The 17,596-nt window shown below is 33.3% G+C and overlaps 1 protein-coding gene across 3 annotated transcripts in view; it reads left to right on the top strand.

The window, feature by feature from the left end:
- The window catches only part of LOC150076915 (uncharacterized protein C19orf47 homolog), a 114,922-nt gene that overhangs the window by 44,622 nt on the left and 52,704 nt on the right, over positions 1 to 17,596 (top strand). For all 3 annotated transcript variants that reach the window (XM_090385975.1, XM_090385974.1, XM_090385973.1), the window contains one exon: positions 15,062 to 15,235. In XM_090385975.1, coding sequence (XP_090242101.1) covers positions 15,062 to 15,235 — 174 coding nt within the window. The remainder of the gene's footprint in view (positions 1 to 15,061; positions 15,236 to 17,596) is intronic.

The following is a 17,596-nucleotide window of genomic DNA, read 5'->3' as shown; positions in this document are numbered from 1 at the left end:
AGGCAGTTAGGAAAGCACTCCACTTGTCTTTTTCTGCCAGTCATGCACATCCAAAGAATGGTGCAAAAGTTTGTATAATAAAACTCCTAAATCCGAAAGAAAACAGCTGGAAAGTACCTGCTGGGATAAAGGACTAAATTGACTGTGAAAAGAAGGAAAGCTTTGAGATAAACCATTATGACATTCTCTAAAATATAATACTAAGATATCTAAGTCAGATCTAATTCTTTTATTTTGAAAAAAAATTAGAGTTCTACTACAACTGCAGTCAAATGATCTCTTCTCTGCTGACTATGAATGAATGAAATGTGAAATTTGTAAAAATGGCACTAATGAAATATCCAGTGAAACTGCTGATAGTCTAGTGCAGTGGTTTTCGACCTTTTTTTAATAATGGCACCCCTAAGTAATTTATTTTATGGCACCCCTACTCATTTTTCTGCCTATTAGATCCGATTCTCTCTCTGTATATTCAGGCATTCTCTCTTTACCAGTTCCCTGGTTTACAAGGTTTTTTTTTTTTTTTTTTTTCAAACTATCAAGTATCAACGAAAATATGAATATTAATTGCAAAAAATAGTGTGGTTTGAAATGCGGTATTTATGAATGTTTAACATTCATAAATACCGCATTTCAAACCATGCACATAGCTATACAATAAAGTTACCCAGCTTTACGATATTAATCCGTTCCAGAGACACAATCGTAATGTGAACCCAATAACACGTTGTTTTTTGGTAATTCGTTCCACGACCTCAGAAGTTGAAATTTTCGTTATATAACTCTCTAAAAGGTCGTTTTTATAGTGCAAATTGTATTAGTTACCAATTCAAATCACTAAAACGCACTACACTTTCATCATTATCATATGTTCTGTTATAAGAAGCAATTTTGAACCGCCTTTGTGACATTTTTCTAAAGCACATTTCTGGAGGTCACGACCATAAAACATTTGCACTTTCCGGTTTATTGGGCTTTTATGTTACTGCAAGCAATTATAAATGGGTAGTAAACTCAATGTTATTGCATTTGAGAAAATACCGATAGCTGGAATTGTGTAGTTTTTTGCATTATTATGGTGAAATGTGTTTCCCCTTTACTGAAACCTTCGATCGTATAAAAACAAATAAATTTTCAGAATCTTCTCTTCATTCCTTTTTTTTTTTTTTTTTTTAAGCTTCGTAAACTTTTTACTCCATGCAAATCGTGTTAGATGCAGTTTGTGCATTCTGTTAAAAATGCTTATGCATGCTATTGAAATTTATAAAGAAAATAGAAAATTATCTTGGAAAAAAATGCCTCTTGAAGCATTTCAAGAGGCATTTTTTTTTACAAAATTACAGTTCATAATACAAATTATATATTTATAATAATTTTATTCTTTATATAGAAGTACTAAATAAACATCAATTAAAGATTACCACAAAATAAAAAAGATACTGTACACCTATTTATAATGAAATAAACTAGGGGGCTGCGCTCGCTTCTTTTGATAAATTAAAATACTTACAGAAGCTTTCGACTCTGTGTGTGTCTCTTCCTCAGCTATGAATACATAAATACATTACTATATCTACATATAATATGGTGTAGATATACCATAGACAACTTAAAGAAAAACTACAATCGTAGTGTGAAAGGCATCATTTCATCTGTATATCATATTGTGCTTATCCTCCACAACAAGTTACATGTATTGCACTACCTCGAATAAGCAACACTTCACTAATAGAGAAGACTATTTTCGCTGGGCACCGCCACTGAGACGGCACTGTTTCAATGCTAGTTGGCTTTTCATCCTTGGGTGCCTTTCACACTACTTTAAGAGTTGTCTATGGTGTATCTACACTGATATTATATAGATATAGATTCTTAAACTCTTAAAATATTATGCCTTGTTGTATTTAGTTTATTTAAATAAATAAATTACATATGGAAATCAAGAATGTTTCCGCATGGTCATGTTAGATAGTGCGTGATCATGCTTAAACAGAAGTTTGTTTTACCACAGTAAAACAAGCTTCTGTTACGTATTTTTGTATTTGTTACGTATTACCACATAACCCACATTTCTCTTCTCCCATTGGCTGAATAAATATCATTAGGAGGAAAATTATTTTAATGGATATATTGAAATAAATATATAAATTTAAAAAATAAAAAAAAAGTTTAAGTAACTTAAACCCAAATTACGTGGCACCCTGGTTGAAAACCACTGCTCTAGTAATTTTTACTAGATACTTGGGAAGTCAGTAAGTTCAGATTGAGATTAATTGCTGAATCTAGAGAGGGAAAGATAAAAATAATAAAATATAATTACAAAAGAGTTGCAGAATTTTTAAAATTGCTCTCACAAGATATCAAATGAATGTGCTGACACAGCCTAGTCCCTAGTGCCATGTTGTTATAGCCAACAAACTTGCTGTGGTATTTTTATCTCTTTTGCCAGTTATGCACATCCAAAGGAAATACTTGATAAGTGCTGAATCTAAAGGAGGTTGATCAGGAACAGAAGGATATTTTTACCTGTTTAGTTTTTGATTTTGGGAATGTTACTTCAAATATTTGAACTCTGAATGCACTTTGCCTTCAGAAGAGACAAGGTAGTCTCAGTAGGCAGAACCGATTTTTTCATTGTGTTTTCCTAAATTTCTTTCATAATTGATATCTTAAAGAAAGGAAAAGAGACTGTTACTGCATCTCTACATACAGTTTCAATCTTAGAGGATGCTTTGGTCCTACCAGTGATGATAGCAAGATGTCATCCATCAGTTTTGGGCTTATACTTGCAGCAGAGACGGCACCATTATTCACAGGTCAATCTGAGTTGCTAATATGTTTTAAACAAATTATATCTAGGGATCTAACTAAAATAAAAATCTAATACTCCACATGGGATTCAATTTCAGTAAGCTAGTCATGACAGCTCTTTCATAATTTATTGATGGCCTTGGCTAGCAAAATATGTGCTGATCGATCTGAAAATAATGTATTCAAAGTGTGTAGCTAGTTGCTGTGTGAAAATACTTCCATTCAAACACATAACAAAACTTATGTTTACCTTTAATCTCAACACAGCACAATACAAGATACAGGATTATATTTCAACACAAGCATTGAAGTATTACTTTCATCAACTGGTGAAATACCACCACTTTGCTATTGGAGGCTTGAAGTGGTGAAACCCATGTTAGTCTCTAGAGCAAAGTTTCCGGCATCCCCCTCTCCCCATACTTCTCCTTCAACCCATGCACGGTACTAAGTACTATAGGTTTTGATACCTTTCGTGTTTGGGGTTTTCATAAAAAAAAAAAAAAAAAATCTTAAAATTTCATGCCTATTTGCATTTATTTTCCATCTCTCAGGATGCTTTGGTCCCTTGAGTGATGGCAGCCATCAGGGCTGATCTTTGGTTGCCATTTAGCTTATATTTGCAGTAGATATGATGTTCTTATCAAATGGATCAACCTAAGTTGCAAATGTATTTTAAACAGAGGGCATCACCTAATGTACATAGTGCATAACCATTTTAGTTATGCATTATGTACTTGCTTTCATTCTTCAGTGTAACTAATGGCTCTATGTGTATTGTACCACAAACAGGTTGAATGCATCTGGTATGTAAGTATCACTGGTTCATATATATTGTATTGAACCATATACATGCTTAACAAATAGCCTTTCCATAAACATACTGTACACTGTTCAGTTCAGCTCATTGTATAGGGAAACCTTGCTTAAAGTCACCTCACTTTATGTTCTAGAATTATGTTCCAACTTCAGTTAACAGCACTGCTTTCTGGAGGTTACAACAGTTTTATTGATACCAGCTTAGATTAATTTTAAATATTTGGGATGCTTCTCAAGAATAATAAACATTAAGTAAATACAAGGTTACTTCAAAAATAATGCCCCATACTGCCCCTTTTTTCAAAGCTATATTTACTGTAAAAATCTGGACTTAGTGGCTGTAAAAATCTGGACTTAGTGGATGACATCCGCATAACACTGACATGCCAATCTTTATGGTTGCCATCTCAATGGTCACCTGTAGTCATCAGGGCCAGGTGTGTAAATTTTAGAGAACTATTTCTCCAGTTGAATGTTGGTGACGCAAGTATGTGCAAGAATTATGAATAGTTGATCTTTGCAAAAGGCTGGTTAGGCAGGACAAGAATTTTACCCGTAAGGCATACAGGCTATTGTTTCAAGATGGCACAAGGCTGCTGAATATGATAGTGATTACGTATAAAAATAAGCCATGTTCCCAGAGATAATATATCTGTATTGTTGATAAGTAATAATGCTGTAGAATATGTAAACTTTATAAAAAAATTGTGAGCATTATTTTTGGAATAACCCTCATGTTAAATAAATTAAGAATAATAAACAATAATAAGTAAACTACATAGTTAATGGTAGTTATGGAAAGGTATTATGAGCCTGGAGAATAGCCCCTAGAGTCTTATCTTCACTTAGCCTTGTAGTAAATGCACTGCTGCATGCCATTCGTCCTCTTTCTTCCATATACATTTAAATATAGTGCAGTCACAGTAATCCAAACTAATTAATATGGATAGGGTATTCAGATTATCAAAATTTTTGGAGTGGTTGGATCAGATTATAACTTTGAAACATTATTTTATGGACATAAATTATTAATTTACATGTGTATTTATTCAGAATGTATTACACAATAATACTGTATTAAATTTTTAATAAAGAAATCAAAAATTGTCTGTTTTATTTGCTTATTCTCTTTTTTCTAACCCATTCGTAGTTGATGGTAAAAGCAGGATCTCGTAAGCTTGTATATTGTTTTCTGTAACCCTTCCGTATATGTGTTAAAACATAAAATAGCATCTTTATGTTTCATCAGATTCATTTGAATGGCTCCTTGTTGATCTTCATTTTTCATTTTCTTTGTCTTGTGAGACAAAGTATCTATAACGTTATTTAATAACTGTAAAAGATATAATTGCAGAGACCCCGTAACAGAAACCAGAGAGATTTACAAAATCAGTTTGACATTCAGTTTGACATGTTAAGGTAAAAAAAATGCCGGACAGTGCGCTTCTAATGCTGGGAGAAACTTAGTCACAATTAGTTTAAAACAGGTGTTGCTCAGATGATTAAAGAGTAAGGATGATGAAATGATTACTTTCACAGCTTCAGAGCCCTGCAGGTTACAACAGTAGATCTTGGCAAAAAGTACAGCTCCAGCCCACACATTTCCTCCAAGTGATACCAAGTTCTTGCCTGTAGATGGTGTTGTACTTCCACAAATATAGGTCGATAGATGACTCCTTGAAGATCCTAATTATTACATTTGGAAAAAATCTGTTTAGTGATTTTATCCTGTTGAGGTTAGAGCAGTTGTGTGGGTTGTTCCTAAGCAACTGTATAGGGATTTCCCAACTGATATGCTATCAAACATTAATGATCTTGAATCTGGATACATGAGTTAAACATTTTCAATTTGCCAGTTTTGATTCTGTGTGATGAGTGTATAGATAAGGTTGCTACACAAATTGTAGAACTTGAGATGGTTTTTGGGTAGTAGTAAGACCATCCATTAGCCCATTTTAGAACCCATTATTTTGAATTTAATTTGAAAATCATTCTTTTTTGCTGTTAATTGAATTTGTAACCTTTTCCCAAACTTATTTTAGCCTTTTCCCAACTTATTTCATCTTCATGGCTCATTCAGTTTATCAGCCCCACAACTGATATCAGCTCTTTGCTGTCCTCAACTTTATTGCTCCTCATTCTAAATCTTTAATAATCATCCTATTTTGGCTATAATTTTCTCTATAAAGTCTCAAATAACTCTAATAACACAGAATCCTGGGTTTCAGCAAGTGCAAACGCTTCATTTTTAAAGTTACATGATCACCTGAATCATATTTTGGTCCACTGGATGCATTAAAGGTGGGTGGTTAAGAGGAAGAAATTGTTATTCAGTTTGCCACATCATCATTTTGCAGTTTTTCTGCATTTGGATGACCTTGTGCATTCTTAAGAATTAAGAATGCACAAGGTCAAATTTAGTATGAAACCATTTGATGAACGATTCTCTATTTGCTTAACCATTCTTTGTGACCTTGTTGAAAACAGGAAGTGAGCTGTACTTGAAAGCCCATGTAATTTTTTCTGTCATCAGTAAACATTATTTGTGGCTTCTGGTGAAATTCACACAAGGCATCAGCCTTGTGATTTTTGCAACCTGGTGCAGAATTTTCATTTTTATGAACTAAAGTGTTCTTTGGTAAAACTAAAAATTAGCTGCCCTCATCAGCATTGTAAACTTATTCAGGACTCGAGCCCAATTCATTTATCCTTTTAATAAATTTATGCTGAAGAGGTTCTGTAGTATTATTATTGGCAAAATGATGCAAGGAAGCAAGCTTATGTAGCATTAGCCAATAAATAAATAAATAAAATAACAAATTAAAAAAGTTAATTAAATTAAAAAATTGTCACTACCCTCACTGCATTTACCTTGTTTCATGTATTTATCTAGTTTCTCCTTAAATTTAGATAAACTTCCAAATTCCACAAGAGTAAGTTTGTGCCAACAGTCAGTCATTCTACAATTATCATGTCACTATAGTTAGTCCTCAGTTTAAATTTATGCTGCATTGTGTTTCTTATGTGAGTAAGTGTAAAAATTCCCTTGGCATTTAGTTTACTCAACCTTTCAAGGCTTAACACCTCAATCAGGTTACTCTGCAGATGCCTGGTTTCTAAACACTAGCTTACAAACCTCATACCTCTCTTGGTAAGAATGCCCCTTTTTGCCCTTAATCTCATCATTCTTCTCTTTACCTTCACCAATGGGTACACATACTTCCTGAAGTGGAGTGTCCAAGACTGTACATAATATTCAAGATTAGCTTACCCATTGCATTATATAATGGAATAATTACCTCTTTATCTCAACGTTAAAAATTCCTAGATATAATTGACAAATCCTCATGGGTTGTCCTAGCAGCCTTTTTACATTGTTCAGAAAACTTCATATCAGATTTTGTAGTTACTCCCTTTTTTTTTTTGTTAGTTGTTGGCACATCAGCTTCTGTGGCCATATTGCACTTCCCAAGGTTTTTGCATTTTCTACTCTGATCCAAGCCCGAGGCGGGATTTGAACCCACGACCTTTGGGTTGCCGAGCAAGCACTTTACCCACCCAGCTAGCCTGGTCGGCAGTTACTCCCTTATCCTCCTCATCTGCAGTCTTGAATTTTGTGTGACTCCTGTATAAGCATGATCTGCTTATGCAGCAATCACTCGTATGGAACTATATCACAAACTTTACTGAAATCCAAGTGTTGTCAGAGTTATTTTTTCCATCCAACAGTTCTTTACTGACAAATTCGTAGTAGTTAATTAACTACTAATACTTGTAGTTAATTAGATTGGTCAGACATGATCTGCCCTTAACAAAGCCATGCTGTGATTCCCTCATAATTTCATATTCTTCCCTGGCATAGTAGTCAGACTTACAGATCTGTAGTGCCGACCGGGCCAGCCGGGTGGATAAAGTGCCTGCCTGGTAACCCAAAGGTCGTGGGTTTGATTCCCGCCTAGGGCTTGGATCAAACTACTGCAAAAATCTTGGGAGGTGCATTATGGCCACAGAAGCCTATGCGCCAACAACTACAAAAAAAAACAGATCTGTAGTTGCTCATTTCACTCTTTTAACTACTGCTGTGAATAGGAGACATGCTTGCACATCTCCAATGTATAGAGGCATTGCCTGAATCCAAGGATACTCTCATTTTGACAGCTGAAGGCTTTTGGTGCTTCCTACAATATTGTTGGATAGATTGCATCAGCACCCACTTCAGTGTTCACTTTTAATTGTAATAACTTTGGTAATAGTCCTCCCTTCCCTATGAAAACCAAAACACAAAAGGTATTAGTATCTGTCATTCTTAGTAATGTGCGTGTGTTGAATGTTGAGAAGACAGAAGATACTTGTTGCCATTAAACTTGAATCTGTAGATTGTCTCTAATCCTTTGTAAGATTGGCTGAAGTTCTCAGGTCTCTGCTAATTGCACCTTCATGTTCCATTTTATCTTCTAAAAAATCTGGTCCGAGTTTTGAAGGTACTGGAATTGGCATAGTGAATATGACAGATCTCATCACTGAATCCAGGTTCAGATAAACAATCTTGTGCTTGTTCTTCACTTAGAGTGCAGTTACATTGACATTACTAAAGTAAAAATCATCATCATCATGGTCTTTCGCTCCTTTCATATCATGGGAATGGAAAATGGCATTGACTTTTTCCTTTTGTTCAGCCAGTCCTTGTTCCATTCTGAACAAGAAGTACAAAGCCTTATTTTGGTCATCTAGAGTAGACTTTTCCAATCGGTGTGCTGCAAAAGATTTAATTTTATAAAATTTTCATAGTTATAAAAAATCAAATCCAGTTTGTACAACATTCGAAATTTTATTGGTTTGTAATTTTATTATATGAAGAGATATTAAGAGCCTAATTAGAATGAATTGTGGCATCACTAACTGGGTATAGCTGAATTCGATTTCTGCCAGCCACTGAGTTTAGTTTATAAGCACTTCAGTTTGACCTTTGTTGGAATTATAAAAACCCCACTTTTTCTTTTTTTTTTTTTAACTTAAATTTTAAAATATTTTTTTAATGCAAGGCAAAATATTATTTAAATCATTTCTTATGCAAGAAAAATATTATATGAAGAGATATGAAGAGCCTAATTAGAATGAATTGTGGCATCACTAACTGGGTATAGCTGAATTCGATTTCTGCCAGCCACTGAGTTTAGTTTATAAGCACTTCAGTTTTACCTTTGTTGGAATTATAAAAACCACACTTTTTCTTTTCTTTTTTTTTTTAACTTAAATTTTAAAATATTTTTTTAATGCAAGGCAAAATATTATTTAAATCATTTCTTATGCGAGAAAAATTTCTATACTGTAATCTTAAAAATAATCAGAAAATCAGCAGAACACTTTAAATATATATGATAATGTTTTTCCTCTTATCTTTGATAAAAATCCATTTTTTTATATGAAAATCAAGTTCAATGTCACTGCTTAAACACGAAAAAATTAGGTTTTACTTTAGTCAAAATTTATTTTTTGTTTTGCTTATTGGTTTTTTAAAATTATTTTGGAACAGCTTTCACATTTTCTTACTGAAAAGATATATGTATAATAAGTTATTGCTTACTTTCAAAAATTAAAATCAATGTTTATATCTAAAAACAAATAATTATTTAAAATATATTTATTAAATTGCTTCATCAAGTACTTTTTATTTAACCAAATTTAATTTTTGTAGATATTAATTAATTTTTCACCCATAATGGAAAACTTTTTGAAGAGAGCTAGAAAGTCATCAGGTTCACGGGACAAACAAAGTTGTTAAAAAGAAAAAAAATAAAGCCAGTATGTAGGCAATATAATGAGAAATATATCAAATGTGGATTTTTCTATGCTCCAATAATTCTTCTCTTCCTCGGCCTAGGAGAGTTAACAAATTAAGCAGTGGTGGCAAGTAAACTACGCCAGCACCATACCACGAAACATCTATCATAGGCAGAAAAAGATTTGAATTTTTTTAAGTGTCTTCGAATGCAAAATAGGAAGCAAAGTTCTTTTATGAATTCGATTCAAATTGAATCAAATTGAGTTCAAGAGTCTGGTTATAAGGTTGCCCAATTGGTAGCCAGATCCAAAATGCCTCTTATAATTGCAGAATTGCTTATTTTACTAGCCTGCATTGAAATTGTTAAACCTATGCTTGGAGCAGGCAAAAGAAACAAAGGAAATTGAAAAAGTGTTTCGAATAACACTATTAGTAAATGCATTTATGACACAGAAACAAAATTAATTCAGAGAATTACTGAATCTAAAAATTTTAAACATTAGTAATTGTGCTCAATTAATAGAACTAGTTAGAACCATTGAAGAGAAATGCTTGAAAGAACATTATTTGTTCTAAAGAACCAAATCACTACTGGGGATGAAATATTCAAAGTGGTAAATGAATACTTTAAGACAAATAAGATATCATGGAGAGATGCTTAAGCTTGTGTACTGATGGTGCAGCTGCAATGACCAGAAGAGTTAAAGGTTTTATATCAAGTTCATTCTGAAAATTCAGGTGATACATTGTTTTATTCACAGAGAAGCGCTCATCTAAAAGTTTGCCTGTGGATCTGAATTTCACATTACATGATACTATCCAGGTGGTGAATTTAATAAAATCCAAGCTGTTAAAGTCACATCTGTTTTCAGCTTTGTGTGAAGAAATGGGATCGGAATAACACAATGAAGTATGTTGGCTGTCCAAAGGAAGAGTTTTATCAAGAGTTTATGAGCTAAGAGAAAAGTCGAACATTTTTTTTTTGTGAATAATTCTTGCATTGGAGATTTAATGAAGGATAGTTATTGGCTCCAAAAACTAGATTACTTAACTGATATTTTTGAGCACCTGAATAAGCTAAATGGAAAATTTCAAGGATCACATGAAAACATACTAACATGTACGAAAAAAGTTTATGGAGTCAAAGAAAAAATTCAACTTTGGCAAAATGAGGTTAAAAATGGATCACTAATGATGTTTAATCTGTGTTATAATTTAAATCCTAAAGAAGAATTGTTGGGATTAGTAGAGCAACATTTGTTTGCTTGAGGAAAAAATTCATCAATATTTTGAAATGCTTGATGAGAAAAAATTTTATTGGATTCAAAATCCATTTGCATTATCCCTAGAAATTCAGCATTACATTTATCAATGAAAGAAAAAGAAGAGTTGTTAGATTTAAGAAATAATCTTGCCCTTCAAGTACAATTTAAAGAAATTGAGTTATCCAAATTTTTTGTTAATGGCAAGAAAGGAGTTTCCTTGAATCAGAGAAAAAGCAATTGACACTCTTCTTCCATTTGCTACCCCTTATTTGTGCAAAAAAAGTTTCTTGTCAGTGGTGACTATCAAGAATTCAAAGAGGTCATCATTAAAAAGTGGATCATGAGTTGTATAGCTATTTCAAGAATAAAACCAGATATAAAAATGTTATGTTCACAGAAGCAAGCTCAAGTTTCTCATTAAAAAAATTTGAAATGATTTTATTTTGAAGTTTTGTATGAATTTAGTATTATATATTTAATATCTTCCTTAGTATTTATATTTTACTTTTCTTATCATAATTACATATATAATATAACGCAAATGTAATAAATTTTTTCATGTCTTTAGGCACCCCAAAATTGGCCCCAGTTTATCTCTGTGTGCCATACAAAAATTATAATTTTCCAAGTGTGTCCTGGTGCAAAAAAGGTTGGGAAGCACTGGTCTAGAGGACAGCCAGAGTACAGCTGTTAAATTTTCAGAATAGATTTTTATTATTATTATTATTAGCCATATGGTGCAAGGAAGCCTGAGGCTTATGCTGCACTAGCCAAAAAAAAAATTTCCCATGTTACCCTGAGGGAGGGGGAGAGAGAGAGAGAGAGAGAGAAGTAGAAGGGAATCACCAAGAAGGCAAGAAAGAGAAGAATGATGATATCCATCTCAGGACCCTAGGTTTGTCATTATTATATACCATTGTGATTTAGTTAGAAAAGAGCTGCTCATGTAGAAGAATTTATTGGGGTGATTGTTCTGATATTTTTTATCGGAAAACAGAAAACAGATTTGGAATCAAAGTACAAGGATCTATCTGATCCATGTAACTTTTTTTCCCCTTCTTTTTTCCAATATAAAATACTTGCTGACCTCTGCACTTCCTTATATTCTTTCAAAAGTAATGGAGAAATCCATTGACCACCAACTATTAAAAGATCTCGAACCCTTCCATCTGATGAATGATTACTAGTATGGATTCTGTCACTGTATATTGATTGGTGATACATTGACTTATTTACTCACTTTTGGAAAATTTGATAAAAGTTGGGTGAAACTCAAGCAGTTGGTCTCAGAGGTTTTTGAATATGTTTGGCATGAAGACCTTCTAAACAAGCACCCATCATAAACATGCGGTTGGGTTTCCGATTTTTCCTGTGGCCATTCACTGAAGTTAATGGTAGATGGCACTGTTTTTTATAATTTCCCCACTAATGCTGAATGTTCTTCAAAGTTCAGTTCTTTCTCCCACCCTTTTTCTCTTATGTATTAATGACCTTCTTCCGCTGACTGGGTAGCCTATCCATAGCTTTGCTGATAGCACACTATATTTCACCTTCCACTTTGAGAAACTTTGTTCTATACAAACAGCCTCAACTTCTCAAATATCCACCACCATTTCTTTAAATACTGATCTTCAGATAATTCTCCAGTGGGGCAGATAAAACTTAGTTAACGTAAATCTTAAAACCCAGTCTTATTTCTAGCAAGTAAATGAGTGCTGCTCCTGTGCTCATCTCCAATCACATTCCGAACTTCTAGACAAGATCACATATCTTTATTAGCAATAACCCTGACTTCTGATGTCTCTTGGCATAAGCACTTTGCTACAGAGCTTGGCAACCAGGTACCTCAGAGTTGATCTGATTGAGGTTTATGAGGCTCTGGGAGGGATTAGTAAAATGAATGAAGGTGGAATTCTCAATGTTCTAAAGAATTCCAGAACTGAGGCTCATAAATTCAAATTACAGGGCTTAGATTAGATTGCAGGAAGTTTTCTTTTAGCCAGCGAGTCATTGATTGCTGGAACAGTTTTTAAGTGTCTTCAAATGCAAAATAGGAAGCAAAGTTTTGCTCTCACAGGTAGTTGAGGCTAACAGTTTGAATAAATTGAAGGTCAACTGGATACTTACTTGTGTGAGGAGGGAAGCATATAATTTTTGTTTTCCTATCTGCTTGGTTTTTTTTTTTTTTGCCAGTGCAGCAAAAGCCTGTGGCTTCCTTGCACTATATGGCAAATACTATTACATTTCAAATATTAGTTCCTCTGCATCAAAGAAAAAGACAAAACAAAACTGGGTTTCCTCTTTTGCTCTCAGTGTTACTTTTCTTCCAAACAACCACTCTGTACAAATCTGGAATCTGCCCTACCATGAAATTTTGTTCCACCATCCCCAAAATGTCTTTTACACTGCTTGGCTCCGTTCAAAAGAAGGAAGTCTGGGTTAAATAATGACCCATCTCTTATAAAGTCTCTCCACTTTCTGTCTCATAGATTCAGTTTCTGCTGAATGCCTTTTGTATAGGTACAATCATGGGCACCATTCCTCTGAATTGGCATCTGTAATTCCTTCATTCTCTTCAAGCCAGTCCAAAAATGTGCACAATCAGTCAGCATCCATTACTGTCCATCTCCAAACCCACAGAACTAAAGTGTCCTCCTGCTCATTTATCCCTTCCATTTATGTTTTCTATAAACCTTCCTTGTCATGTATTTCTCAAAAATTACAATCTACAGAAATCCAAGTCTAATGGCAACAAGAATCTTCTGTCTTTTCAGCCTTTAACTCATGAACTCTAAGTATATATTAGGTTCTAATTCCTTGTGTGTTTTGGGGAATGGGATTAATTATGGTTACAATTAATCATCCTCTGAAGATGCACTGTCACCCTCCTAATCTGTTGGGGGGAAAAATCCAAGAGACTTGGCTCTTTTTTTCCCCCAACAGATCAGGTAAACTGACCATTACAGACACAATATTGTTTTAATTAAAAAACAAAATGTGATATTATATTGCAAACAAAGCTCATCCTTTTTAAATGCATTCTTCTGGTATAGGATATCTGTTGTATTAAACAAAACAGTGTTATATGAAATCCAGATATGACTTAATCACATTCGTCAGACTGCCACTGTAGGTAAACTGATTTTCTTTCTTCAGTACGAATTTTGAGATATTCTTGAATGGTGGACAGGGATCTCAGTAGCCTCAGAGAAAATTTTTTTTTTTTTTGATGAAGTATGCAAAAATACATTGGAGTAGATATCTAGTCCCACACAACCTACAAAGAGTTAAATGTTCTGTTAAAATACTTGGTTAATAAAAAATGATAGCTTGCAAAAGTATGGTGTTGAAAGCATCACCAGTGATGGATTTAGTGCCCCCCCCTTTTTTTTTAAATTGAATCATTGAATTAGAATATTACGGGTGCCTCTGTAGCCAGGTGGGAAGGAGCAGCAGTGCGTAGCACACGCTTCTTGATTAGACTGGGGTTCGAGCCCGTCACCACCAAATACGGAGGATGCGGAAAGGTCAGGGAATGACCACCGCATATCCTGGAGCAATATGGCCTTAGTTGCTAATGCTCCTAAAAAAAAAAAAAAAAAATAACCAACCAAATTAGAATATTAAAATAAGAATTCAAATTTATGGTTTTTACCATGGGATACAGTTTAAGTGTCTCTTGTTGGTATTGTATAACTGGTCTTATATATATCACTTCATACAAATTGGTATACTGTGTATAATGGAACAAATCAAGGTCAGCTCATATGTAATCTATGATTTAACATTTTATTTATCACTAAAAATTAGCTACAAGGGTATAGCAGCTAAGTACAGCAGCTAAGCAGAACTCTTTGTAGTGGATTCAGTTCAGCGTGAGATGGGATGAGTGTTATTATAGATGAAGGCATATTCATAGAAATTTAGAAAATAAAGCTTTGAGCTGTGGATATAACTATAACTAAAGTATTTGTAGTGCATTATCATCATTTTGGTATGTAGCTAAATACACACATAATATGCAGCAAATAGAGTTTGTATAGACAGCATCATTATAATACCTCTTATATTGTGAATCCCTTCACAAGTTGCCTTACTGTTGTACTTCAAATAAGTAGCACTTCTCCAAAAGAAAAATTATGCTGCTTTTTATTCTCAGTTGATGCCACCACCATTATAATATGAGATATGTTATTAAGATGGTTCTCTGTCTGCTTTTATTTAGAGTTACATGTTGTAATGATGAATGCATTACAAAACCCTTTAATTAAAGAAAAAGCATATTAAGTTTTCTGTTAAAGTTCTTAATAGAATTCAGTACCTTTTATTCTGTTGTATAGTCTGAAACTATAATTTAGCTTAATCACAGCTGTCCCACTTACAGGAAAAGGAACAGTTATTAATCTCAAAAGGAAATCCACAGTCCTTTCTCAGACCTCTTCTTCCAAAAAAATAAGGAGAGTACTTCCTGAACATGAAGGTTCATACCAAATAAAAATGCCTCGGGGAACAACAGAGAGAACAAGAAGGATTTTAGAGCAGCAAGGACTTAAAACAGGTATCGGTATCCTCAATCTGCAAGATGAATTTTTTTTCTAATTTTGCTCACTAAATAGCATGGAATTTGCCTCCTTAAAGCAGCAGCCATTGAGCAGATAGGATGACTGTATTTATCATATAATATCATTTGTTAGTTTTGATAAATGCCAATATTCATTTTACTGGTAATAATAGTTACTGTGGTTGTCCTAGACCATGAAGAAAAAATCTATTTGCTTATTAATTTACTGCAAAATATATGCCCTTAACATTTTGGGATTAATTGCATATTACACAGTTACAGCAGTTTTAAATACCTGCCTACTCCTTGGTCACATGTATATTTTTCTGAATGGATGCCATCTTTGCTTCTGTTTGTGCTTTATTTTTTGATTATTTCTAGTGCTTGGCTCATTGTTTGAAGTTTCTTTTCTTTTTTCTTTTTTTTTTTACACAAACTAATTTTGATTGTACTGCATCAGTTCTTGTGGGCTATTATATCTGTACACAGGAGATTTCATTCTTTACGAAGGTTCCAGTATTCAAATTTTTATAGTTATGAATATTTAATCATTACAAATTTACAATTACAAATATTTAATCATTTAGTAATCATATATAAAGTATGTAATGATGCTCATAACAATAATTACTTTAACAGTCTGTCTTCATAAGTGTCATCACTTTTCCTTTAACCTCTAATGTAGTAAGCCTTTCTTCTGTATTTTACAATGTTCACTCAGCACTTAGATAGATTATAGAATGTCTTAATGTACCGTTTGAAATTGACTCAAGTTTGAATAGCATAAAGCTTAATGAGTGGTACTCACCTTAGATAAATCTACTACATTACATGAAGTTAGGATGGAAGAATAATTTGGGGCTTAAGGTAGTTTAAAATAATTCCGTGTTCATAATCTTAACTTATTTTATATCATTTTAAATTATTTTAAACTACCTTAAGCCCCAAATTATTCTTCCATCCTAACTTCATGTAACGTAGCAGATTTATCTAAGATGAGTACCGCTCATTAAGCTTTATGCTATTCGAACTTGTTCACTCAGCATTAACCCTTCATTTTATCAGTTCATTTGTTAGCATGAAATAAATCAAAGTACTTAAATTATGTTGTATATGTTGAAAAAACAGGAGTAACTGAGAGATTGTTCCCTAGTCAAGCTAACTACAGCTTTGGTTGAGGAGGCCTTTCCGATGAAATTGGAACCAAGGCCTTCTCAGAGAGGACTTTCTAGTGGTGATGCCATCTTTTTTACATATGACAGCTACTAGAAGACCATTTTTTATTTCATGCAGCTTCGTCGACCTATTTTGATGGATGAGTACTTGTTACCATTATTGAAAAGCGTTCATCCTAAAGTGTGTAATGCTACCACAAACTGTTACTCCTTATCATGTGCTATTAAAGCTTAGAACTTCATTAGCATGATACCTTATCAATTGCTATTTAAACTATATCTTTTGAATTATATGATACTCAGTAAATAGTCAGTTGCCCACAGTCTGCCTATTTGAATTGAGTCGATTGATTTATGTTTGGTTGTTTCTGTTTAAAGTTAATAATTTTCTATGTTTGTTGATGTATATTTATTTATTTTTATTTATTATTATTATTTTTTTTTTTTTCAATGAAAGATTTTATAGTGAATCTTAAAGTACCGTGTTGTTTTAATGCTCAGTCAATAGTATAGCAATTGCTTAATTATCGGTACTCACCTCAATTATCTGTGTATTTTCACATTGGAATTATAGAAGTAGGAAGAGTGAAGACTTTAAAATATAATTAATAAAAATAGAAGATTAAACTACATAATAATTTAAGACTATGCTCGGAGGAAGAAGAGCACCACCCATTCCCCCGGCCATTATCTATCACTATGTTAACGAACAAATTAAAAGCTGTAACATAAAAACATAAAAAGCCAAGAGTCTAAACGGTAGACTTTAATAGTGTACATTGTCAGTTGGCTGAAGGTATTACCAAAGACTGAGTTTTAAAAGAGTTGCCCAGTTTCATGATGCATTACTCAGACAAGTGGGAATTTATATGTGCAAGATTCCATATTGAGGAAAGACTAACTGGCAATTTGGTATTCAATATTTCAAATGATGTGTTGGAACCATTCTATTGCTAGTGTTTCGTATTGAAATATTTTATAATTAGATTTCAATTTAATTAGAACAATGGTGGAATCGACTAAAGGGTTATGATTATAGGCCTGTACGTGTGGTTTTAAAACTATTGTAATGATAATATGCACGCGTATTTGCTGTTTTGATGATCCATATTTTGTAGTGCTGCTGCCTATGTAGCAAGCATCACAACCTGGTTGACATTTAATAAGATATACAATATTTATT

The sequence above is a fragment of the Mastigoproctus giganteus genome, chromosome 12, assembly GCF_048544385.1.
Source record: "Mastigoproctus giganteus isolate SK-2022 chromosome 12, ASM4854438v1, whole genome shotgun sequence".
Taxonomy (NCBI): Eukaryota; Metazoa; Arthropoda; class Arachnida; order Uropygi; family Thelyphonidae; genus Mastigoproctus; species Mastigoproctus giganteus.
This window is presented reverse-complemented; position numbering and strand designations above follow the sequence as displayed.